General features: G+C 39.1%; 1 protein-coding gene across 26 annotated transcripts in view; it reads left to right on the forward strand.

Moving 5' to 3' along the window:
• Positions 1-25,637, forward strand: part of LOC134210579 (phosphatidylinositol 3-kinase regulatory subunit alpha) — a 140,924-nt gene that overhangs the window by 98,786 nt on the left and 16,501 nt on the right. For 17 of the 26 annotated variants that reach the window (XM_062686667.1, XM_062686668.1, XM_062686671.1 and 14 more), the window contains 4 exons: positions 8,683-9,854; positions 16,238-16,606; positions 17,997-18,089; positions 18,324-18,371. In XM_062686667.1, coding sequence (XP_062542651.1) covers positions 9,629-9,854; positions 16,238-16,606; positions 17,997-18,089; positions 18,324-18,371 — 736 coding nt within the window. In that variant the 5' untranslated portion in view covers positions 8,683-9,628. Of the gene's footprint in view, positions 1-8,450; positions 8,604-8,682; positions 9,855-16,237; positions 16,607-17,996; positions 18,090-18,323; positions 18,372-25,637 lie in introns of those variants that run through there. The other 9 variants (XM_062686690.1, XM_062686692.1, XM_062686691.1 and 6 more) reach the window with 6 other exon arrangements.

Genomic DNA, 25,637 nt, shown 5'->3' on the forward strand with positions numbered 1-25,637 from the left:
GTAGGCTCATTTGCCATGAAGCGTTACGGAGCCGAAATCATGTTTTTCTATACATTGTATGATTCTTATATATATGGTTAGTTTTGGGGAATCGAAAGACTCGCGGTTTGGTCGAGGGTAGGGAATACAATAATACAGTAGGAAGAGAAATTAATTTAGGGTGCTTAATTATTTTTTTTATTATTCATTTATTACATCAACAGACTTGATACAGCCCCAATGATGGTTAAAAAAATATAAATACAATATCACATCACTACATTAGAAACATTGTCAAGAAGTTAAAATACAATACAATCACAAATACATTAACTATAGGCTATGTGCATCAATTGTTCTGGTCGGTGAAAAATGATGTGAAGAACCGGCGGAGGACATCTCGCGTCAAGTGGAAATCAAACACCGACGCCACTCTATTGAAAACACGCTGCAAACCATGGAGAGCACTACGCAGTCCATAGTTTGTGCGACGAAAAGGAAGTCTTAGCATTAGGTTACTCCGCAGTTGTTGGGGTAGTGCGTTGATGTTTATTTGTCGCAGAAGAGTGTCACAATCTATTCCTCCTTGCAAAATATCGGCGACGCAATCCAGGGAAGATTGCGGAGTGCGTACCGTATAAATCGACGTTGAACGGATTCGATGCGTTCAACATCATTATTATAGTTTGGACTTCAGATCGCAGAGCAGTATTCTAACGTAGATCGCACGAGAGAGCAATACAGTGTTTACAAACAGTAGATGTCTGTGATCTTTGTCACTTTGATCACAAATCCTGGAGACCTGGATGCTTTATCAACAACATATGATATGTGATCCGAGTATGTCAGTTTGTAGTCCAATAGAACACCGAGATCTTTCACACAGTGAACTCTTTCAATAGTCGTTCCGAACAGACATTAGTTGAAGGTAATCGGTTGTTTCTTTCGAGAAAAAGTTATGATCGAGTATTTTTTCGGGTTAACTACAAGTCGATTTAGATCGCATCAATGAGCGAAAGCATCGATCTGGTCTTGTAGTAAGTGGCAATCGGCTATTGAGCAGATGCGCAAAAACATATTAAGATCATCTACAAATGATAATCGCGGTCCTTTTAGAACTAGATGTACGTCGTTGAATTAGAGAAGGAATATCAACGGTCCCTAGATGGCTAGAAGCTTTCCGAGCGACAATCGTCTAGAGCAACTGTCAGCTGGCGCTCAGTAAGGTACGAACCAAACCATGCAAGCAGGCTGCCTCCAATTCCCAATCTATCAAGCTTGGCGATCGCAATGCTGTGGTTCAACTTATCAAATGCTGCAGTTAGATCCGTATAAATTACATCTGTTTGATCACAAGCAAGCATACTGTATGTAACGTATGATGTAAGACACAGTAGATTCGTACCTGTGGAAAGTTTTTCTATAAAGCCATGTTGATCGTTACTGATATTATGTTTACAGTGACCATTTAGAGAATCCATGACGACCAGCTCGAACAACTTCGATACAGCGCATAGCGACGTGATTCCTGCTGATGTTCACGTGGTTGACATTCTTGGTGATGTTTCACATCTGTAACGGGACAAAGACACATTTCCTTGGGGAGACAACAACGAGAGGTGGGCATGGGGAGTGACGACAAGATGAAGACATTCTTAAGGGATTACGATAGCAAAAGGGATGGGTGGACAATGGTTACAGTCTAACATCAGCAACTTTCAGTATACACGGAACAAGGCTCTTTGAGCTTAAAATAGGTGCTATGAAAAACGTTAAAAACACCGAAGCCAGTGGAGTCATCCGTTTTTGATCCACCTGTGAAAAAGCTTCTCTCCTGGCTGGCGTGTCCGTATTTGCTTGCAAACAATGGAGATATTACCTCCGCACGAAGGAAGTCTGGTATTCCATGAACCTCCTGTTTCATGGACAGATCAAATGATACAGAGGAACTGTAGAAGTCTAAGAAGTTACGAAGGCGCTTTCTCTTTTTTTTTGGGTATCCAGCTGGAGCTACATGGTAGCTTAAATTGTCAAGACTAGACCCGAACAGAAGTTTTCCTTCTGCTAGGACCAATACTTAGAAGAACTAGTCTATGTTGACCGCTTGAACACTATTTGTTTGAGTATTGTAGAAACTAGTAGAATCTCAAAATTTCTGTTTTTGTGTGCGTTTCCCATTTCCCTTCAGTCTATTTTCCGTCAGCCTGTCAATAATTAACCAAACAAATAATGGAAGCTCTAAAAACACAATAAGTGTTTTCCGAGAAGTAAAATGTTATATTTGTAGAGAATTTAAAAATAAAATTTTGTTTAGAGTTTCTTGGAGCCAACATTCAATATCTAATAGCAGTCTATGTTGACAACGGATGATACTATTGCCACCTCCAAGTAACACTTAAATTGGGGATATTATTCTGATAATGTTTATACAAGTTATGTTACAATGAATCGAAATACTTATCTAAGAGCTTCCCTTGTTTTGATGCGATTAAAGAAGTAGTTTGGAGAATTGTACCTATCTTTATGTCTTCTACCAATTGCAGTGATGTCTGCTATTACAAGTTTTAATAGTCACACAGTAAGTTTACTTCTAATTTTGTCTAATGTTTCGTAAGATGTCATTTTGTTTTAACTTTTTTAATTCACCTATCACATTGTCCTCCTTAGTTTTTTTTTGTGTTATGTAATTCAATTTAAGTTGATACTCAATGTAAATTACACAGCTCAACAAGATTTTGTCCCTAACACCAAATAACACGCTGAATCCGAATGTGACCTCAGAATTGCTCTAACACGTCGAGATTTTGAGATATACCTCAATAAATGTCGTAAAATCAATGATTTTGAGCATTTTGAAACAGCCATCGTTAACCCTATAAAAAGAATTACTAGTCAATCAAGGTCCTAAATGGATCACAAACATCTAATCTTTCGAAATATGGTGCATTTTGAACAAGTTAAACTTAAAAAGTGTGATTTATCTACAATTTTAGTAAGTTAAAGTTATTTAAAAATATGTTTTATGCAAGCCACCTTCGAAGACTTGTATACAAACCTGGTTATATTCTGTGAACGGTTTTGAGAGGAAAGTAACAAGAATTCAATATAATAGTTTGTTCAAGCAAAAAAAATAATATGTTTTCATTGAAGTAAGTTCTATTGAATGTAAATATGATATTGTGTTTCCTCTGGCGCGATCAATTTTCGATTATTGTTCAAGTGATATGGTGTATATACTGTCAATTGAAGCTCCTTTATTTTGTTCATTCGAATAAAGCAAGTAAGAGAACTGTGCGCAGTTCTATACATTTTGATTATTCCTGCTATTTATGATCATTCCAATATTCCTATGATAGAAATTTGGGCGGAAAACTATCAATTAGCAAAATCAATCAACGAATCGATAAGTTGCATTCGAACGTTCTTGTGTATGATTGCATACAAGCTGAAGCGACGTTGACGGCTACGCAACAGAAACAGGAAAACGTCAACAACCTACTCGTGCGTGGGGGACTTTTTATTTGATTCGCGTTGAAAATGCTGCGTGAATGTTGCAATAATCCCAATGCAATTTCTTTTATCTATGGTCAGTTTATAGCAGTGAAACGGGAAAAAGTTCACTAGTTTTATCAAGCTTTGTTATGTGCTAAGACGCAAGGTTATGCGCCAGAAAAAAAAACTTGGGCTCCGCTCCACGTCTGTGCTGTTCAACATGTTACAGTTACCCGAGCATATGGTTGGATGATCCGCCAATTCTGCACTCTGATATTTCTCTAAAACAACGGCATGAATGAGAAAATTTACGATGAAGTTACAAAATGTTCAAGTTTCAACTTAGTTTCCGAGTGCTGGAATGTATTTTATTAGTCAATGTGGCTTGAATGCTCTGGTAGGGGATCTAGTAGAGGATTTGAATTTGTTCAAATTGCATTTCGATCTGTTTCCTTGTTGATAAAAAGATAGGAACTTTCTGGATCATCATGTTCGCACTATATTCTAGCAAAACACAATTGCAACATGACAACAGATTACGTGTGGTTATTGGAAGTTGATCGATCGAAAAAAAAAAAACAACCAGAAATCGAGCAGAATAACATTTTAGGAGGAGGAGAAATGTTGAGCATAAAATGAAAAAAAATGGATATTTTATTAAAAGTCGAATGAAACATATATTTACAAACTGACTAGTATCTCTATCATTCATTCAACATTTTCATATCCCAGTTCCACTGGCCGCATATTGTTGAATTTTTGGTGGCTTCGAACTGGGGGTGATGGCGTTTGCATGCAAGTTTTTGAAACGGACTTGCATGTAATATTTTTAAATTAAATTCACTGAACTTAAATTCAAGGAAAACCGAATAGAAAACAATTGTAAGGTGCAAATCTGATGAAAATTCATTAGATCAAATGTGCTTATACCGCTTCGGGTATTGATTGACCTAAAATTATGTTTATATACTTCATGAAAGTCCTTCGAAAAATGCCAATTTCTTCAAAATATCTGTATTAATCTAGCTATATCTCAAAATTTGGACGTGTTAGAGCATATCTGAGGACAGATTCGGATTCAGCGAGCCAAAATCTACTGAAGACACATCAATTGGTTCTGAGGACCCGCAAAAGGTTAAATTTTGTTGCCCTGTGTTATGTTGCGTCGTTCCTTCATTTTATGTGTCTAATACTAATCTCCCAGGGTCGTTTCCGTATAGAGAAAAACCCTAGTTTAAAAGTTTGAAAATGCATCGCTTTAAAGTTGAGCGAAGATAATGAAATTTGCCCTACCGTTTCTAATCGTCTTAAATTCTTTACAAGCAAGTGTAGAATAACTATCATTATATAAGTCGTGGTCAGCTATAGGATTCACTTTTGCTATTCTATTCCCTATCTGTTAATAAAATTTATCGAGAATGAAGCCATTTTAGATTGCTTGTATACCATAGTTGTCGTGTGTGGTATTTTATATTATGGCTCTTTAATTTGAGACATAACAAAATAAGAGAGGCGCCACGCTCCTAGTTTTGAAAAAACTTCTACTCAGTGAATCTTAATAACGTCGATAAAGTTGATTATCTAAATTTTCTCTATATATACCTATCTAGCCAGATTTAAGCGTAGCTACGATTCATCATCATCAGGGAACACATCAGAAAAGTATTGCAAAAAAGGAGGAGATCTCACTTCATTATTACTGAGAAAAGAGGCCCAACTCACTGCATTACTATTCCAAGCTCCAAGACACGATGTTCGTTGGTTCACATGCACATCCGTAAAATCAGTGCGTCAATGCCAAATTGTGACGCGGCATTGCACAAAAATAATCAACATGTGATACCACCACGACAGGATATGTCTTTGGTTGCCATATCAGTGCTAATGGCGTAAGCCCACCCATCGCGGCAAGATCACATATCCGAAGGGAGGGAAGAAGCTACAAAGGCGCATTATTGGAAATAATTCAGTTCTATTCAAGACCAACTTTCTATACAAAGAAAGCTGATCCGAGAAGAAATTTCTTACGTGAAAATCTTCACTGTTTTCCTAACAAAGTCTATGGTTCTAGGCGCTTTGTTGCCCAATTCTGCTTTAAGTTGGCGTCCAGTAATATGCGACTTTCAAAAAAGATTCAGCGCTATTGCAACGCTGTTTGTTGTGGGTTCGATCTGCTGAAGGCAGAGAAACTTTTAGGCGATGAAATTGACCTTCGTTGGTTGTACTTGCCTGTTACACAAATTCGGAAGACCCCTTCCCCGCCCTCAATCGCATGACCGGGACGACTGCTGCTCGCTAGCGGGAATGGCTTGACTGCGATAAGTAGTTCGAAGGCCTTTTTGAAACAAACAGAAGTGTTGCGCTCGAGAAAAGGCTGCAAATATTTTCAGGAAAGGTTATTTGATTCGTTGTTTTAACTTGCCGATTATTGAAGCTCAGAAGACACCGTCTCCAAAATCAGGGACAGAGCCAGAACGGCTGCATGTTGATCGTTGGTAGGAAAGGTGCGGCTGCAAAGAGCGGATAGGGGCTTCCAGCCAGGGCTTTAGGCGTACCTCATTTTGTAGTGTCTGAAGTCTTAATACAAAGACAGGAATGTTGCTGCGGGAGAGTCATTGGAAGCGTTGGAGAGATCAGGATGCGAAATGATGATGATGAAGTGTACTTGACTGCAGGAGGAGTTCGGAGGATTCCGTTTCTCAAAGAACTCTAACGTATGTCCGGGACGACTGTTGTTTGCTGGAAGGAAGGTGCGACTATAATGAGGAGATAGGGTTAGTTTAGCGGCAAGTGTGCGTCTCGTAGCACGAATGAAGTAATTTTGTGTCCATGGGTGTGTTTAATGGATCGTCGGATACTGCAGCAGGTTTTGGTTGCCAAAAATTGTTCTCCCGATCTGTTGTCGATGAACTCCCGATAAACTACTCCTCTCAGTCACGTAGAAGTTGCAGTCTTACGATTTTCACGGCTTGAACGATTGATGGACGTTCGTGATGTCGGAAAAAAATTCACCGTCTATTAGAACGTGTTCGATTTGGTTTTCGGTTTCTTGATTAGGTGATTTCCATTTGGCCTTGTGGATATTCTTACGGGGGAAGAAAGTGCTTCGGACTATCATGTCGCGGGATGCTGCAAAGTTTATGCTTCGTTGGCCGTTGTCGTTCGATACAGTATGTAAACTATTCGGTCCGATCACCGTTCTATACTTGTGCGTTCATGTCGCCGATGACGATTTTGACGTCCCGCAGTTGGCATCCATCGTATCTGCATAGAACGCTTCTTTCTCGTCGTCGGGTCTCCCTTCGTGTGGGAAGTTAACGTTGATGATGCTATAGTTGAAGAAACGGCCTTTTATTCTCAGCTTGCACTTCATTGCGTTAATTGTTTGTCATCCTGGGACTGAATTGGGGGAAGGTACAGTTATGCGTATAACGACAATACAGATATTTCCAATAGACGAGAATGCCTTCATCTCCACCAGTGAGAATAATTTGAGCACAATGTACACCAAGCTAAAAAATAGATACGCTTAGTATTCGTCAAACAAATTAGTTTCGTTGGAAAGCCATGTTCAAGCAATTCGTTTCGGCTCACTAAGCATATGACATCTTTTTGGTTGATTTAAATATGACGTCCACTATTTTTTAATATTTTAAGATCAAACAGTCAAAACAGACGCTTTTTTGCATACTGTCACAAAATCTTAGACTCTCTCAACTCTCAATTTGTGGACGTCTTTTTTTAACGGCCCCCTATCGGGTCGCCAATGTCTTTTCCAATTTTTCTACCGCTTGCCATTCTGTCCCATGCCTACCTAAAAAAAATGCTTTTTTCCCCAACAAGCCTATTTTACAGCTGTTTTGTATTCATATTCAATTATCTACAATTATGGTCAGTCATAAAAATGTATACATTTCGGCATAATGTGTTTGATATTCAAATAAGATTTTACATCATATTGTCGTTGCTGCTATCAGAAGAAGCGAAATCTTATCCAGCCTATAATGGCATTAGGCCATACTGCACGAGTGTGTTTCACAGATAACTTTAAGTTTTTTTTCTGGACAACGCATTCCGGTTTTCAAATCGGCTTCGATCTATGCCCACGTCGTCGCCGGTAAGGTGAACTCCTTTATGGAAGCACATGTACTCTCCATAACAGCAATGTGACTTTGAGGTTTATTTTTTTGGCAGTCGTCGATATTCATCCATCGATCTAACCATCATCCATTCAACCGCTGAGCTGCGCCCTGCTGCTCGTTGATCCAGTAAAACGCATCCATCAAAAAGTTGGGCACCACGACTGTAACTTAACCCATTCGGAGTCGTCGCTCCGCCGCCACCACCACACGGTTTGTGTGTTTGGGGAGCTTACCGTACTCGTGTGGGTACCGATCGACCGATGTGTATTGAGGTTCGTTGCGTAGCGCAATCTGGCACATCAACGTTTGTGAACTGGTGGTTGTGGTGGTGCTCTTGTTCGCATAACAGTCCCATGTTTCTTTGATATAGTTACAAATTTCAACCTCTAATCTTCAAGATTGTTTTGCTTTTATTTATCTTGAAATAAATCGCAGGCCTCTATGAAGATTCGGTTACGATTTTACTGATTTTATGTTACTTTTACAGTTGAACAATGCATCAATGGTTCGGTGAAATTCACATAATCCAATTTGTAAAGAATCGTTGAATTGATTATAATTATACTTTCTTTGCTAGATGGTATGCTACACAGTCTCACATAAGACTGTTATGACTGATAAGCCAATAGAGACACCAAAATTGCCCAAAAAATCAACATGGGACTGTTTTACGAATCGGATCAGTCAACGCTATATGTATATTAGCTCTGCCGATGGTCTAATGAAGCTTAAAAGTGGTTGGTGCAACCAGTCGGTCGTGCCGAACTCAATACAAATCCAGGCTCGTTCCGAATGTGTTAGCCTAGCCAGCTAGTCGGCGAGTGCGAGACCTTGAACAAAATTCAGCATGTTTCAGTTCTTATCAGGACTCGCGGCTTGATGCTCATTCTGACGTTTCTATTTCACACGATTCAAATAGATCTCAGTGCTTTTAGATTTAACGAGTCCTTGTTTAGTGTGCCGTTGACGATCGTTAATCATTCTGTTCCAGTTAGTACAGTTAGATTAACTTCATACTATTAGCAGACTTATCTAATATTTTTCTATTTCTCTCTCTCCATTTTTTCAGAAACGCATTTTTGAAAAGAATACAATGGACGGCGAGGAACGACGAAGGTGTTACATTTCCTCTGATAGATGTGCCTTAGGAATTTCGAACGTGAAGAACTGTCAGACCGTCGAATGAAGAAGCACCCAGCTGCTGGTTATCATCGACTTCGTGTCATCATCGTCATACACCGTCTCGCGTTGGAGATAGGCGGAACCGCAGCGAAAAGCGGAGATAATATTGAAGAACGGAGTGTGTGACTTAAAGAGAAACGAGAAGCTTAACATACCCAACGTACACACACCCCCTCTCGCTGAATGGAAGAAGAAACGGTGTAATAACTTTTCCTGTTCTATTTCGCATAACATTTTGTACGCATCCAGATCGTTCAGAAGAAGCAATTATTCCCACTGTTTGTAAAGTAGAGAAGATTACCGCATCTAATTGTGTCGCTGATAAAAAACCGTGTTCCTCAGCGCCCCAAATGGAAGAGACAAAACGAGGCACACTCACAAATACTTAGCCCTCTGGTTCTTAGATTTTCAACCCTCTGAATGTGATTACTTCGATAGAGCAGCTCGCGCCGCTAGGGGCACCCATCGAGTTGATTAGGAACCTTAGAAATTAGCAATTTAAACATTTGATACGAGCGCATCTGTCCCCGGTAGCGCTTCAGCTAGTTGCATTAGTTGTGCTACATCTGTGTCGTCTCGCCCCATATGGTGTTGGAGACACAGGCGAGGCAGGACAGCAATCCGATAGTTGTTGGACTAAGCCGCCGTCATCGGCTGTGCGACGACGAGAGTGTATTCGTCGTATCGAGAAGAGTGGTAGCAGTGGTGGTAGCAGCAGCAGCAGGCCAGCAACAACCGCAACCAACTAACTACTACCAAAACGACCAAGACTTAAGTGTCAATACGGTGGTCGGAGGTGGTGGTGGTGTTGTTGGGGCTGGTTCCATACAATAATGGACAGCGGCGGCGAGGACAGCACTGTGATCTACCGAGCGACCGTCAGCTACACTTCCGCCAATGTCGATGAGCTTAGCTACCAGAAGGAGGACATCCTTGAGGTGTACATCCCGAAAACGTCGATCGGCGGTGGGGCGGCGTCGACGGGCAACAGCAGCACTACTGGTGGCGGATGGTGTACGGCGATCAATACACGCACCAAGAAGAATGGCTACGTACAATGTAAGTAGCTGTTGAAATCGGTGGGATCGGTTATTAAAATAAGTAGGACCGGTGTTGGCAACTGTCCGGCAGTTGTGTAGCATAAGAGATCCTAAATTATGAATGGCAATGTGCGAGTTACATGCGATGCGAGTAGTCTCTGAGTGTTCGAAGAAGCTATGTTTCAAGTTTTGATTTCAATCGTTCTGCTAGATCAGAGCTTCCCAAACCTTTAAGTATGCGACCCACCTAGCAAAATTTTATATGTCTCGCGACCCACCTATGAAAAAATGCATTTTACCAAGTAGTATTAAGCATTAATTGAATCAGAATGTCATCTGTTTCGGCTTCTTCCACATAAAAAATATTCACGTTACCTTACATGTACAAATGCAAAAAATGACGAACATGGTATTGTTTGTCAAAATGTTAGCGTTTTTATTTTACTTCATTAAGGGGACAGCTTTTAGGCATAAATGTTCAAATAAAATACCTTGGTGATGGATATTGAAAATAAAATGCGGTTTGAACTTGAAATAATGTTCCTGAAAAAAATGATCAAAAGGTTCAGCATTCGAGCTGCAATTAATATTTGTTCTGCACTACCCACCAACAATCCGTTGGCGACCCCCCTGGGGGTCGGGACCCACAGTTTGGGAAACCATGTGCTAGATCAATCAATCTGTTTACCATCATAAGTACTGTATTAAACGAGTAATGGAGAAATAAAGTAGGTTTCAGTATGCATACATTTTGGAAAGATTGTGTTATTTTCAGGAGCTAAAAAACTTAAAGCGTTTTTCGTTTTTTTTAGAGAAACTTTTTCGACGATTTGTAATAATGTCGAAGGGTCTGCGTTTCCTTTAAAAGCCTAGAAATGTGTTTGCATATTTCTAACGCTTTTGATGTTTAGATTTTCGCAGCGTTCTAAAAATATATTCAAAAGCATAAAAGATCAAGACTGCCCATAACAGATCTAGACTGTCCCATATAGATAGGAAATATGGAACATTTAAGTTTGCAGCAGGAGAACAGTTTACAAAATTTCATACATAATTGTTAGGCATTCCTTCAAAATCCGATTAGTTTAGAATATCAAATTCCTTATTTCTAATGTCTAGAATTCCAAAACAATTATCCTTTTATTATATTGTAATTATTCAATATGCACTTTTTATCCCTTTGATTTGTTGTGAATAATCGTCGAAATGATGATTCATAAGGACAGACGAAACTCGAAAATTACGATCTGTGCGTAAAAAATCTGTTCTCAAATTCACATTTCAAACTTGTTATGGCTCAAATTCATTTGGATTGTTGATTAGTAACAAATATAACTACTAGGGGAACTGGAAGGGCAATTCAATGTTCGAAAATTTCTAAACAACAATATTGTTTGGTTTCAAATTTATCTGACAGAACATTGTCTTGATGAATAAAATCTTATTTACTAAATTACGTATCCTAACCTAATTAATCCTCCTCCTCCTCCTTAGCCGTGCGGGCCTAACCTAATTAATCCTCCTCCTCCTCCTTAGCCGTGCGGGGCCCTCCTTAGCCGTGCGGTAAGACGCGCGGCTACAAAGCAAGACCATGCTGAGGGTGGCTGGGTTCGATTCCCGGTGCCGGTCTAGGGAATTTTCGAATTGGAAATTGTCTCGACTTCCCTGGGCATTAAAGTATCATCGTGCTAGCCTCATGATATACGAATGCAAAAATGGTAACCTGGCTTAGAAACCTCGCAGTTAATAACTGTGGAAGTGCTTAATGAACACTAAGCTGCGAGGCGGCTCTGTCCCAGTGTGGGGATGTAATGCCAATAAGAAGAAGAAGAAGAAGAAGAACCTAATTAATCCGCCGGATGAAGGATACCAAGGGAAGATTGAAGTCGAATTCAGCATACACAGTATTGAAGGAGGCAGCCATTGCCCGGATCGGGCAGTACTGTTCATTGCGGATTTCAAGAGAGAGAAAATTCCGTGGTCTCCTTATTCGTTTCAGTGCGTAGATGTCGAACTGACGCAGAATTTCTGGAGAGTCTATGAATCCAGTCAATAATTTCGCAGTGAATATTATTTGAGCGATTCGGCGTCGGTGTTCCAGAGTGTCAATTCCTATCAGTCTGCAACGATCTGCATATGGGGGTTGATTCTCCGGATCGCGCCAACGTAAGTGTTGCAAAACATGAGAAACGAATTTCTTCTGCACGGACTCAATTCTGTCGATCCAATATGCTTGATATGGGCACCAGACGATGCAGCAATACTCTAGTTGAGATCGTACAAGCGAACAGTAAAGCGATCGTATGAGAGGCCTTCCTTAGCCATGCGGTAAGATGCGTGAATGCAAAGTAAGACTATGCTCAAAGTGGCTGGGTTCGACTCCCGTTCCAGTCAGGAAATTCAACCGGGAAAATTAATTCCGAGAAATGGTTTTCGGTGAAATGTTATACAATTCGTTCGGCCAAATGATATTTCCTGCCATATGAACAATTTTACAACAATTTTAAAATTGATTGAGGATTTAAAAGTACTTCTTGTCAGATTTATGTTTCCAGAGATCGATGAATAACACACATAAAATGCGACGTGAAACTGGCCACACCACTTATGGTTCTTACAAACGAAAGAAGGGTTTTTGAAGTCGACCGGTACGCTAGACAGGTGCTTTTCCTACTAAGCTACGAAGGACCTCCATCGTCCTCTGCAGCTCAGAAGGCTACTGAGAAGATCAAATTTCCAACACCAATATTGTAGGGCAATGAAAATAAATACTAAGGTATGGAAATTCATATATTGTGTGCGTGCCTTTCGTGCCTTTCGTGGGGCCCTCCTTAGCCGTGCGGTAAGACGCGCGGCTACAAAGCAAGACCATGCTGAGGGTGGTTGGGTTCGATTCCCGGTACCGGTCTAGACAATTTTCGGATTGGAAATTGTCTCGACTTCCCTGGGCATAAAAGTATCATCGTGTTAGCCTCATGATATACGAATGCAAAAATGGTAACCTGGCTTAGAAACCTCGCAGTTAATAACTGTGGAAGTGCTTAATGAACACTAAGCTGTGAGGCGGCTCTGTCCCAGTGTGGGGATGTAATGCCAAGAAGAAGAAGAAGAAGCCTTTCGTGTATGGCGAAAAAGTTTTCACTACTACATTCAAACGAGCTCCCATAAGAAGCCGTGCAAATATGTACGTCACCATTTGCTGTTTACATTTTTCATCATCCACTAATACGCTTGCATTTGGTCTTCTTCCTCACCTTCTATCTATTCTCATTGATTGTAGGGTGCTGTCAATACGATACACCGCGCGGCTGTTGTAATGTTTCCAAAAGCGCATTTGCACAAGATTCCACGCGGCGTTCCACATTCGAAGGCACTGGCGGAGACAGAGGTGGGGCACCACGCGATGCAATCACACCATTGTTCTCGAAGGCTATTGTTCTTGTGCTAAGTGGTGCCCCACCAAAAAACAATAGCTGGCTCCGCCAGTGTTCGAAAGGAACAACCGAACCCTAGGAAACGCCGCAATGTTATCTCCCCATAAGAATCGAGTAGGGAAACTGCTCCTGGAATTCATCTCATGGCTCCGATATTCATCCCATCAAAAACAAAGCAATGGAAAGGAATTTGGATTGTTTATTATTTTTGGGATTTTTCTCAGCAGTGAGCACAAATGTTGACAAAAAGAGGCGACGAAATTGGTGCTGCATTTCTTTGTTTCCCGTTGAGATGAATATATGTACAGTGAGATGGAGATCGGAACAGTTCCCATATATTGGGAGCAAAAAACGGGGTGCGTCGTTTCCTTTGAGGGGCGCCACGTGTACTTTTGGGCAAATGCGTTAATACATTCTTCGAACTAAATATTTTACATGTTTTGCAATTGCACAAATCGAGTTTCAGACATAATAATTAATCTGCACTCCCGAGGAATTTCCGAATAGTTTCCCGAGAAAAGTTCTAAGAGTTTTCCGATGAAATTTAGAAGTGTTTCCCCAAGGAATTTTAAAGAGGATTCCTAGGAATATTTGAAGAGTTTTTTTTAGGAAATTCCGACGAGTTTTCAAAGCAATATCCGAAGAGTTGCCCGAAGAAACCGTTTCCCGAGAAATTTCCGAATTGTTTTCCGAGGAAAATTGAAGAGTTTTCCGATAAAATTATAATGCGTTTCCCGAAAAACTTTCAAGCGATTTTGAGGAAGTTCCGAAGAGTTTCTCCAGACAGGAATTTTTGAAGCATTTCCCGAATTTTCTTAAAGAACTTTTCGAAGATATTTATAAATTCTGAGGAAATTACAAAGAATATTCCAACAAATTTCCGAGCAAGGTGCCCGAGGAGATTTTGAAGCTTTTTCCGAGAAAATTCCGAAAAGTTTTCCAATGAAATTTTTGAAGCGATTTTCGAAGTAATTCCAAAGAGTTTCCTGAGGAATTTCCGAACAGTTTCTCAAAGAAATTCCATACATTTTTCCGAAGAAATTTGGAAATTCCGAAGAGTTTTCGTGGAGTTTTCCAATGATTATCCGAAGTCGAAACCCTTCGAAAAAAATATTTGAAGAATTTCCTGAGGAAATTTTGAAGCGTTTCTCGAAGAAATCTCGCATTGCAAACTCCAAAAAGTTTCCTGAGAAATATCCGAAGAGTTTTTAAATGAAATTCCAAAGACGATTTTGAAGAAATTTCGGAAAATTGTCCAAGGTATTGTATTTATTGGGTAAGTATGCCCTGAGCTAGGCTGAGACTCTCTGAACCAATGGCCTCAGGGTCTGCTCGCTCACCTCAAGCAACTCGCGGGCACGAAAACCTTGCAATCAAAATGTGCACAGAACTTCACTGCTTATGATCGTATATTTGTAACAATCGACAAAAGTAGGCATTGGAGAAATGGAAGGATAATGTTGGTGATACTCATGACTATGGGAATCCAAATAGTTTTCTAAAAATTATCAAAAATTACATACAAAATTGTATCAGTTGAATTCTTTGGTAGCAACATTTACTCTACTTGGTATTTGAAAACAGATTAATTTCGTAAATTTTTGTTCGATTCACAGGCGATTGCCCTTCAATGGCCTACGTAGCATCGGCGGCTGACTCTTCTAATCGCGATCTTCTTCCTCGACACTACCTTTCCTCCTTCGGTGGCGGACGCCTCGGTCGCGAGTTACTCTGTTCGATGCGGGCTTACCGATGGTAACGTGGGGATATTCCTCGCTTCTCGCTGCGTTCCATCGCGACTAATAAGATGGCCGATCGGCTATCGGCGCCACTTCAAGTTACCTGACGTCCTCTACGCCTGCTTTTCTTCCAAAAACTTTCTTCACTTCAACTTTATATAACTCGGTAACTTTCAATTTGGAAACTTGACATCCGTTCACTTCAAAAAGCGTTGGAATGGTGAACGGTTTTTGATTCGCCTCCAGCTTCCCAGGGTCATGACCTCTTTTTCAGGCCACCTCATGTCATAGCATCGCCGGCCCTTCATAGCTACTTGACGATGGCGTCTCTGATGTTGGTTTGGAGGACCATGGTGGCTGATTGGCTGTGGTTTTATAGGGGGGTTGAGGTTAATAAAAAAATAAAATAAATACGAGTTTTACCTGCCATTCACAAACAATTTACGCATTACACTACGGATGACGGCAACACTACGGATGACGATGTGATCAGGTCGACTAAAGTTTAGATCTGGCTTGAAATGGGTTCCTGTAGGCGCTGCCACGTCGATATCGTTGGTATGTAGAAACTTCCCGTTAATCCGTCAGTTCAAGAGTCTTGATGGGTCATGATGACGAATCGACCGATTGCTTGATATGTTGTTTTCAAGGGCGGATTGTTCATCCTCCTCTCGACGGAGTCTCGCTTGCGGCATTCATTTTCTTCCTTACACTTCCTTACAGACACATAAAAGGTGTACCGCGCTATCGATTCCGAGACACAACAAGAATGTTAACAAAATTAACGAAGCTGGTTGAAAATTGCAACGTAGCATCCTTTAACACCCCCGCTTTGTTGAAAAAGGTTTCAATCATAAATTTTTGACAGATATCTTGAATAGAAAGTTCGACTAAAGGTTCCCCCAGACCTAAGTGATTTCATCGCCGCGACGGCTATCGTTGAGTCGCTGCAGGCAATGTTCTATTTGCACTTCCATGAAGTTTCCGCAGTAGTTCCTAAAGTAGGATTTAGGAAGCTTCTGAAGTCTTGAAGTAAATTATTCGAATGATTTAAATATGTTGCATATCAACCTAACTAGTTTAGTTGGAAAACCATATCTAGTAGTACCCGATACACAAATGCCCAAGAAATAAAGATTCTATCTGTCTGCCCACATCGTCTGATCATCTGGATGGATTTAAGTCATATTTTTTATACTAATAGAATTTTCTCTACTCCCTATTTCCAGTGCAAAACCTGCAGTGCTGCAACGACAACGGTGCCGGCAGTGGTAATAGCAGCAGCATGACAACCCCGAGCCATTACATACCAGTAGCCGGACTGGTTGCAGGAGGAGGGGACAGCAGTAGTGCCGTAGCCATCGGTGGTAGCAGTAGCACTAGTATTAGTAGTGGCAGCAGTAGTGATCCGTGTGTCGGCGGAAGCAATGGTACCGCAACAGCGGCAACGACGGTACCGCCGGTCGTCACGACCGTGGAGTCCACGATGGCCAAACTCACGATAACCAACAGTTCGAAGGATGTGGGCATCGGCGGAACGGGAAACGGTACGTCCGAAGATATCTACGTGTCGTGTGTGAACCCCGGAGCGGGTTTGGGTAATATCGCATTTTCATTACTAGTTGGTTGCAACAACTATTGCCATCCCCATTCCCTTTGCCCCGTTTTCTGTACTGCCCCTTAATGATGTGACCGTTCCATATATAAAGAAATTGATGAAAATATGGGATAGTTACGTTTGAAAGGGGCATTGTATGGAGAAAACATGATGCTTGCTCTAGGTTGGGTTGCCTCCACGGACCAGATATGCGAGGATTGCTGGAAACACTCATTTGCCTTTTCTTTATCATATTCATTAGCGAAATCTAACATTCATTGTTAAGGCACGGTGCACATTTATCGGCAAATGGGTAACAGCAACCCCAATTGCGTTTGATCGGTGGAAGTAAGGAATTACAATTGTATGTGAGATTGTTTTGCTTAAAATTATATGATTTTTTGAAAATATTTTTGTCAAGTTTTATTTTACGTTCTCCAGATAATTTTCGTTTGACTTCAAATCTCACACGAAGTGTATTCGTAGTATTGTTATATTAAATACAGTTTTGAGCCATGAAATAACTTTAAGTCAAAACAATCCACATCGTTGTTACGTTACTTAGTATTTATTGTACAGATCAAAGCGATACCAGCAAGTGGAATTCTAATAGCTGTTCATGGATTACTTAACAACATTCATTTGATAAGAATCAGAATGATGAGCTTTGCTTGGCGAAGTGCGGGTATATTATGCATGCAAATTTCTTGATGACTCGACGGTGAAATAATGAATAATTCCCACGTAATTTGTCGTGGTAAACAAAGTTATGTAAATCAATTTTTGTTTGTAAATATTCCTCATGAATGGTGGTAAGATTTATGAGCGGAACATTGAAAACATATTCATTGTTTTGAGGTAGCGAATTGTTTAAAAAGTAACATGATAATGCATATGTTTTCAATATTGCCACAACGCTAAGGTGCAACGAACAAAGTGGAAATGAAAATTAAATAAAACTGCTAACATTTAAACATCGGTTGGCACATTTCTCCTCTACCCTAATCCGCTTATTTCGGTACATCTTAAGGGTAAATGTCTCAGAATCCAAGCATGGCTACAAACGTACAATTCCTCAAAGTAGAAAAAAGCTATTTCATATTGTATTCTATTTCTTTGCTATTGTTTGTTGTTGGATTCTAAGCCGTTTAACCTTAACACAGGTATCTGGTCTGTGGGAACCCGCTTGATTGCTCTTTTCCTGTTTTTCTGCTCCTACAATAACAAAAAATCCAAATGCCTTGTAGCAAAAATATCATTCAATTTCAGGGAGAAAGCAATCAAAGAGCAAGCAAACCCTTATCTCATCCCCCCTGCACTAAATAAAAAAAAAAACGACACCATATTACAAATCCAATTTTTCTCCAAAATATTGCCTCTTATCATTATAGTTAATAAAGTGGATGAATTAAGTAGTAAAAGCATTAACAAATACCACACGACAGTACCTGTTTATTTTGTAACTCCTATTATCTGTTTAATTTGTAAGTATTCCACACGAAGAAAAAAAAAAACAATCATAAGGGGCAATATGAGCAGAGTCGATAATCACTGACTCGCTGCTTTTCTTCTCTTCTGTTCTCTGTCTCGTTCCATCGTCATCGCCATCATCATCATCCTGTGATCGACGGATCGATCGATCGATCGACAATGACGACGACTATGGCGACCGTGGCTCTTCTACATTTGATGATCATCCGGATGCTGTGCTGCTGTAGGTCGGGATTACATCTGGGGGCTCGGGCTGCAAGGACGACAGTGTAGACGTAAGGATGCATTTCTTTTATTATTGGGTTTCGTCTGATGATTGTTTATGGTCCGTTTACAAGTTCGGTTAATCTTCCGTTTATGAACATCTTTCTGTTGATATTTTTAATATTCTTACCAGAAAATATGGGCTTAGGCAAGGTTTTGATTTATTATTGCAATTTTTTATTAATCTATTGTTCTCATATTTTTTGTATATAAAAGATGAAAAACCTGGCAATAATAGGTTAAAACCTGCTACAGCCGCCATATTTCCTAGAATCAAATGACATAAGAAAAGATAACAGGATAAATAAGAGGTTGTATTCCTGTGCGTTCTAATCTTTTTTATAAATTAGTGAACTAAGTACTTATTATAGATTTGTTTGAAATTGACAATTGACATATGACAATTGATGACTCTATATCATAGGATGTAGCTCGAATTCTGAATAACCTATTTATTAATAATTTTCTCCTGGAACCTAATTCCTGTCTTTAAATTGAAAATATTGTATTGAAGGATGGGGCAAGATGGGTCACCTAAGACTAACGCTCAATGCTTCAAAACAAAAGCATTTAAATTTAATTTTTCAACATGGATCTAGAAAAATAGCCCATAATCTGTATACCATGGGAATGAAATAACAAAAATTCCACTTTTTTATTTTATTTTGAGTAGTTTATTTTTCTATCAGGGGTCTCCAATAGCCTTGCGAGCAAAGGCGTAGGATTGCCAATCCGGAGACGGCGAGTTCGATTCTCGGTCCGGTCTAGGATGTTTTCGGGTTAGAAACTTTCTCGACACCCTGGGCATAGTGTATCCATTGTACTTGCCACACAAGATACATACTCATGCAATGGCGGGCATAGAAAGCTTTCAATTAATAACTGAGGAAATGCTAATAGAATACTAAGTTGAAAAGCAGGCCAAGTTCCAGTAGGAATGTAGAGCCATTGAAGAAGTAGAAGATTTTTATTTCAATAAAAAATGTCGAGGTTAGATGGGTCGAACAGAGGGGCAAAATGGGTCACATTTAAATTCTACCCTTCTTTTGAAAAAATCGTGATGAAAGAAACATATTAATACTGTTAACATTAATTAATGATAACTACCAAAAATACGGTGCATTCCACATTTTGTTTAATAAAGTACATTGGAACACCATCTAAGGTCTATTGAATAATATCATGCACACTTAGGTTTTATTTCTGCAGCTCGTCAAAATCCGCATAGCCGTGCGCCAGCAAAATAAAAAAACTTTTATTCCGGCAAAAATGAGGTTTGTTAGCTGATTTTCGGCAAACTATTTGCTGATTTTCAGCAACTTTGACAGAAATCTCGGAAAAATTTTTTTGCTGGGGCACGGCTGTGCCCTCGGTAAAAGTTTAACATTTTTATGAGATCCCGATAAAAAAAATTAAGTTTGGAAGCTACCGAAAAAATAACGTAGCCGTGTGGGGGTATTTATGAGTTCATTTTGTTTTGCCGACTCTGATTCACGTAGCTGTTACGTGAAAAGTGGGATTGAAAAAAAGTCACGTATGACTTAACTTTGACTTTTGGATTATTTTGAAAATAAAAATGCACACTGTTCTACAAGATTACAGTAATATCCTGATTTTATCATTTATTTATTATGAATTTTGGGGTGATGAAACAGGGTATGTGACAAAATTGGAAAAAAAATATTTCCAATTTTTTAATTCATTCCACAAATATGAATCATTTTATGCCTTGGAAAGGCTATATGTGTGAACGGTACCCGTTATTTCTTGTCGAAATTGCTTACAGAATATTTCTCAGGTACTCAGAAGTCGTTCATAATAAACTATACTGCCGTGAATCGCATATCTGTCCCATATGCATAGGAAACCCAGCAAAGATGGGACAGATATGCGATTCACGGCAGTATAGGCGGTGAAAGTTTATTTCATAAAAATCAATGTTGTTTGTGATATTATTTACGAAAATAAAAATAATGATAAAATTTTTTGGGGTGACAAAATCGGGTCGAAAACGTGATAAAATCGGGTTGAAAACGTGATAAAATCGGGAGTAGACAAAATCAGAGGTAGACAAAATCGGGTCAACACTGTACTTGTTTTAGAGTAAGTGCGTTTCGCATAAAAAACATAGCTGACCGTCTTGCCCCACCTTACCACCTTAATTTTTATTAGAGTAATTAAAAGTCATATTTTGATTTTTGAGCAATTCGTGACCAGTTTTTCAATATTCATAATGTGTCCCTTGCGCTTATACTGGCTGTGCATATGCTAAGACAAGACAAGATTTAAAATCTGTCCCTTGCGCTGACGTACTGGTTATTGTTGTCGCACAATTGAATTCAATGTTAATCACAGCTCTATCAAAATTTGACAATTTGTGAAGCAAAAGTTTCAACGAAGAAGAACCAGTGAACGACAACTAATTTTTTCATCATCTCATCGTTATGACATGGGGAAAAAAAGTGTTTCTTTGTCATTTGTTTCATCCAAGTGACGCAATATGCCTTCCAAAAGTTGAGGGCATATTCAGTTTCTGATTTTGTATTTTTTTTTGTTGCCACACATTTAGAAGTCTATATATTTTAGTTTAACCCTTTCCTTCCCATGGTAACTGTAGAACTCCATCAAATTTTGCTCCTTCCAACATTCATTGAATTATTTCATCAACAAAAAGCAGTATTTGGCACAACTTTATGGTTTCATTAGACTGCAAATATAGTCAATTTTGTATAAAAATAGTTAAACTATTGAAAACAATCAAGTAACTATTGATTTACAATCAAAAACTTTTTTTTATCATTTTCCACCAATTTTAGCTATGCCAAATAACTTTTGTTCAAGCATTTTTATCATAGGTGATTCTTCCTATTAAAATCATTGAAAAAAGTCGTGAGAAAGAGAGGGTTAAGGTGAATCACATCAGAATCCAATTTAAAAACTACTCAGGACAGCTCAAATCTAAAAAAAGAAGACAATGGCGGAAAACTTCTTTTGACGTAAACTACGTCTAAGGGGAAGACTCGGATACAGGGTGACAAATGAAAATTTCCAAATTCGAGACCGTCACGAAATCATGTAAGATTTCAAACGTTAATAGCTCCGTTATCTTTCAATGGATTTTCGAGATTTTATTATCAATCGAATCGGAAACTCTCCAGCAATTTTTTAAGCCCATTGGAACTACTGATTATCAACGTAAAAACATTGAAAATCCAATTCTTTACCGACCCAGTAAAATTTCAGATTTTCGTTACGACCGCCGTTTGGTGCCGTTGGTTCTTGCGCTCTACTTTTGTGCGGTGATTCGCACAAAAAGTACAACAATAGAACCAGAGTAATGACCGTGGTCGGAGCAAAAAAAGTGGTGTTTATGAAAAAGTGCTACAAATGCTGGACATGTTCATGTAAGCAAGAGGTGATCATTAAAATTGATTATCAACTATAAACAAGGTTATCTTACTATTTAGGCAGCACCCCTTTAAAATAGCACTTCAATAGTCACACAACAGTCGCAGAAAGGAAAGGCATTATCACCATTGCGGAATAATAAATTTGGGGTTTTAAAATGAAAATTTTAAATTGTCATATCAAAATATTTGTGAGTGAGTTACCTAGTGAGTTACGCTAATTTTGTTCGAAACACAAATGAATTGGTGTGCGATCGAACATGATTTGCGGAAAAACTACACATTACACGCGGCAAAACGTTTACCAAAACGAACCTCGCTACCTCCCGACCCCATATATTCAACATTCCAATGGTTACTCGTGGAAGTGCAGATGACTCGTCGAACACGGCCGGCGCCGGTATTACTCAAATTTGGGTCACCCGTTTGTACACATTGAAGGTTATATTATTCTTAAATATCATCTGTTGATTCTCTTTGTAATTACATCTGGCCTGGCAGAAACAGAGTAACAACCATGGCTTTAATCATGCTCATAAGCATGGCCGGATTTAGCGGGGGGCCGTGGCCCCGGGCCCCCACAAATATTGTGTACCAAAACCAACCTTTTTTGTACATTTTGGGGCCCCCACAAGCTGTCGGCCCCGGACCCCCCTTCCGTCTAAATCCGGCCCTGCTCATAAGAGTGGTTCAAATTTTGACTTTTTCGCTCCTCTATGCTTAAACGGTAGTATCAGTTGTCTTTATAGAACTTCCCTAATTTTTAACAGATTTGGTTGTATTTTGACTTAGCACGCGCGATTTGAAGCTTGAGAATTACTATGGAAACAGTAACTTTTTTGGAAAACCGTTTTGCAATGTTGCTCATTAATATCTAAAAATATATGGCAACATAGGAAATTTAGCGAGTGAATAAATCGTTTTTGTTGCGAAACAATTTGCTGCTACAAGAAACATTATTAAGGAAATACTAAATCGTGGGAAATTCAATTGAGCACGTAAAAGAATAACATATCAATAATGAGTATTTTTGTTTTCTTTATAACTTTGCTTACGAAAGTTCGATCGGTTCGCAACAACAACCGTCTTACATATTAGGAAATATTCTTCGAAGTCTTCGGGTTGATTATATTTAGGGGGAGATCATCCAGTGCCGGACACATAAGCCATTTGACAAAAAAAACTCTAACTATCCGGATTATGTTTCCTTTTATACCTTATACATAAAATATGGCCGTTGATGATTCATACAAGCTATACATATTTGATTATTTGAACACGTTTTACGACGATGAATTTTGGAGAAAAATTTCACGGTTCAGAAAAATGTCTCCTAGTACCGGACACTATTGCATCAAATGTTCAAATATTGTTCAAATGTGACTAAGTTCCTGTGTGAAAAATGGCTATGAAAAATTTCAATGTCCGAACACCACAATTACATGGCACATCTAACAAATCATCATCATTATTTAAAATATGGCTAATATGGACCATCTTCACATAATCAGAATGCATTAGATTGATTTTAACATTGTTGGTTCAAACCTTCTAAAATAACGCGAAACATCAAAATTTTAAGCATTTTTATTCAATTTAATATTTTGCACAATGCTTTCCACATGAATATCTGATATCCCATGCCGTTAAAATCCTTTTAAATAGCTTCCTTTTGTACTTTATAAGCTGAAGGAGGGAGCTCTGCAAGTATCGTTTTACTGAGTATCCGGTATTGGGAGGTGTCCTGCGCTGGGGGATCTCCTCCTAAATAGTTAATGAGCCGCCTCACGAAGCGATTTCCATACAAACTTCAAACTGCTCGTACTTAGTTAAATTACAACCAATTCAGTTGAAAATTTAGGAGGTTCATCAAAACAGCAAATGTTATCGTTCAAGCAGGGAGCGAAAAAGTCAAAATTTCAATCACTCTAAGCTCTAAGCAAATTAATTATTATCTTATGATCTGCTTTACGTAGTTTCCGTCGGGCGGTCGTATCTTGTATATAACCCTTCTGATTTTTTATCTATTATTAGTATTATTTCTAATTGTGCCGATCAACCATTTATTGAGATTTTCTTCCATCATAAATCGCGGGGTGATGTTAAGCCTGACAGAAGCCCGTAAAATCGCCAGCAGATTGGATTACTCATTTGGCTACTTTTACATTAAGAAAATTATGTTGAGCTTTTTAGTGGAATGTCTTCGCTTGTCATAAGACGAGTTTGTACAATCCCATTTAATTCCACCACGTAATTGTACTCTGACATATACGTATTTCGACCTCAACAGTAAGGTCGTCTTCAGTGTCTTGTACTTGACTCGACTTTGTCTGTTATTATTCTGAAGTTTACTTAGACTTTTGTCAAAATTCAACAGTTTGTTAGTTTGATGGAGAAAGAATTTGGAAGGAAGCCAAGAATCATGCTAAAAGAAGGTGGAGGAGATTTCAACAACGGTTGGGAAAATAATGTAATCTGGATGTTTCCTAAGTGAAAACTGAAAACGATCACCCTTCCCATCCGAAAGAGTCCAACCGTAATCAAATATTTAAAAAAGATCCTAATACTGTGATATGCCCTAATTTCGCGCGCCCCCTAACTTTGCGCATCATTAATTTTTTTTTTCATTTTTTAGGTCACCAATCTAAATAAAAAAAAATCGTCGGGATTACAAAATAGGGACTCGGCAGGTATTTCCGTCCATCGTCGTAGGGGCTAAAACCAACGAAAGCAACATCCAATTGGTAGAACTCCACTATAGCAGAACGTTTCTCCTGAGCTTACGGTTTGGTATGGATGAGTTTGGCAGAAAAGTGTCTCTTTTATTGGTTTTCGAGACTATGACGAAAAGACGAAAATGCCTGACTTAACCCTATTATTGTTGTTGAATGTTTTTCACGAATAAATTAAAAAAAACGAATCTGATTTAGTACGCCAAATAAAATTATTTCAATTTGGTCTTCCCATCGACCGCCATATTTGCTTGTGCTTAGCACAGAGACGAAGAACATAACCAAAGTAAACAAATGATTTTACTTTACAAAATTGGCTTCTTCTTCTTCTTCTTATTGGCATTACATCCCCACACTGGGACAGAGCCGCCTCGCAGCTTAGTGTCCATTAAGCACTTCCACAGTTATTAACTGCGAGGTTTCTAAGCCAGGTTACCATTTTTGCATTCGTATATCATGAGGCTAACACGATGATACTTTTATGCCCAGGGAAGTCGAGACAATTTCCAATCCGAAAATTGCCTATACTGACACCAGGAATCGAACCCAGCCACCCTCAGCATGGTCTTGCTTTGTAGCCGCGCGTCTTACCGCACGGCTAAGGAGGGCCCCTTATTGGCTACTATTTGGAAATATGTGTATTCATTATGCTCTGTTGGATATGTTTGTTCGTCATTACTATTGAAAAGTGTGAAATTTAGTGTATTTTGTATTTATTTAGACATTCGCTTTGTGCGCGAAACTAGGCCTAATTTGCAACATTCGAAACAAAAGCAATATGATGCACAGGAATCGATAGTTTTACCACGTTTTACACTGAATAGAACCCGAAGAGTTAATTCCATACGCGTTGTATATATTTTCTGGCGAATACCACCGACATCGACTAATGTTGACTTGACAATTCTTATAGGGGAAAAGACGGCTTTGGCAGGTTTTGTTCTATTATTGGCAGGGGGGTTTTTGTCTACAAAATTTTATGAAATTTGGCCACAATATTCTTTGATATGCTAAGAATGTTTAGGCCAAATTTGAGCATAATCAGTCATAAAAAAAAACCCTGACAATAATAGAACAAAACCTGCCAAAGCCGTCATTCCCCCTATGTTAGTGTCTGCAATAGCTTTCAAATTCTATG

The sequence above is a fragment of the Armigeres subalbatus genome, chromosome 2 (assembly GCF_024139115.2).
Source record: "Armigeres subalbatus isolate Guangzhou_Male chromosome 2, GZ_Asu_2, whole genome shotgun sequence".
Lineage (NCBI taxonomy): Eukaryota > Metazoa > Arthropoda > Insecta > Diptera > Culicidae > Armigeres > Armigeres subalbatus.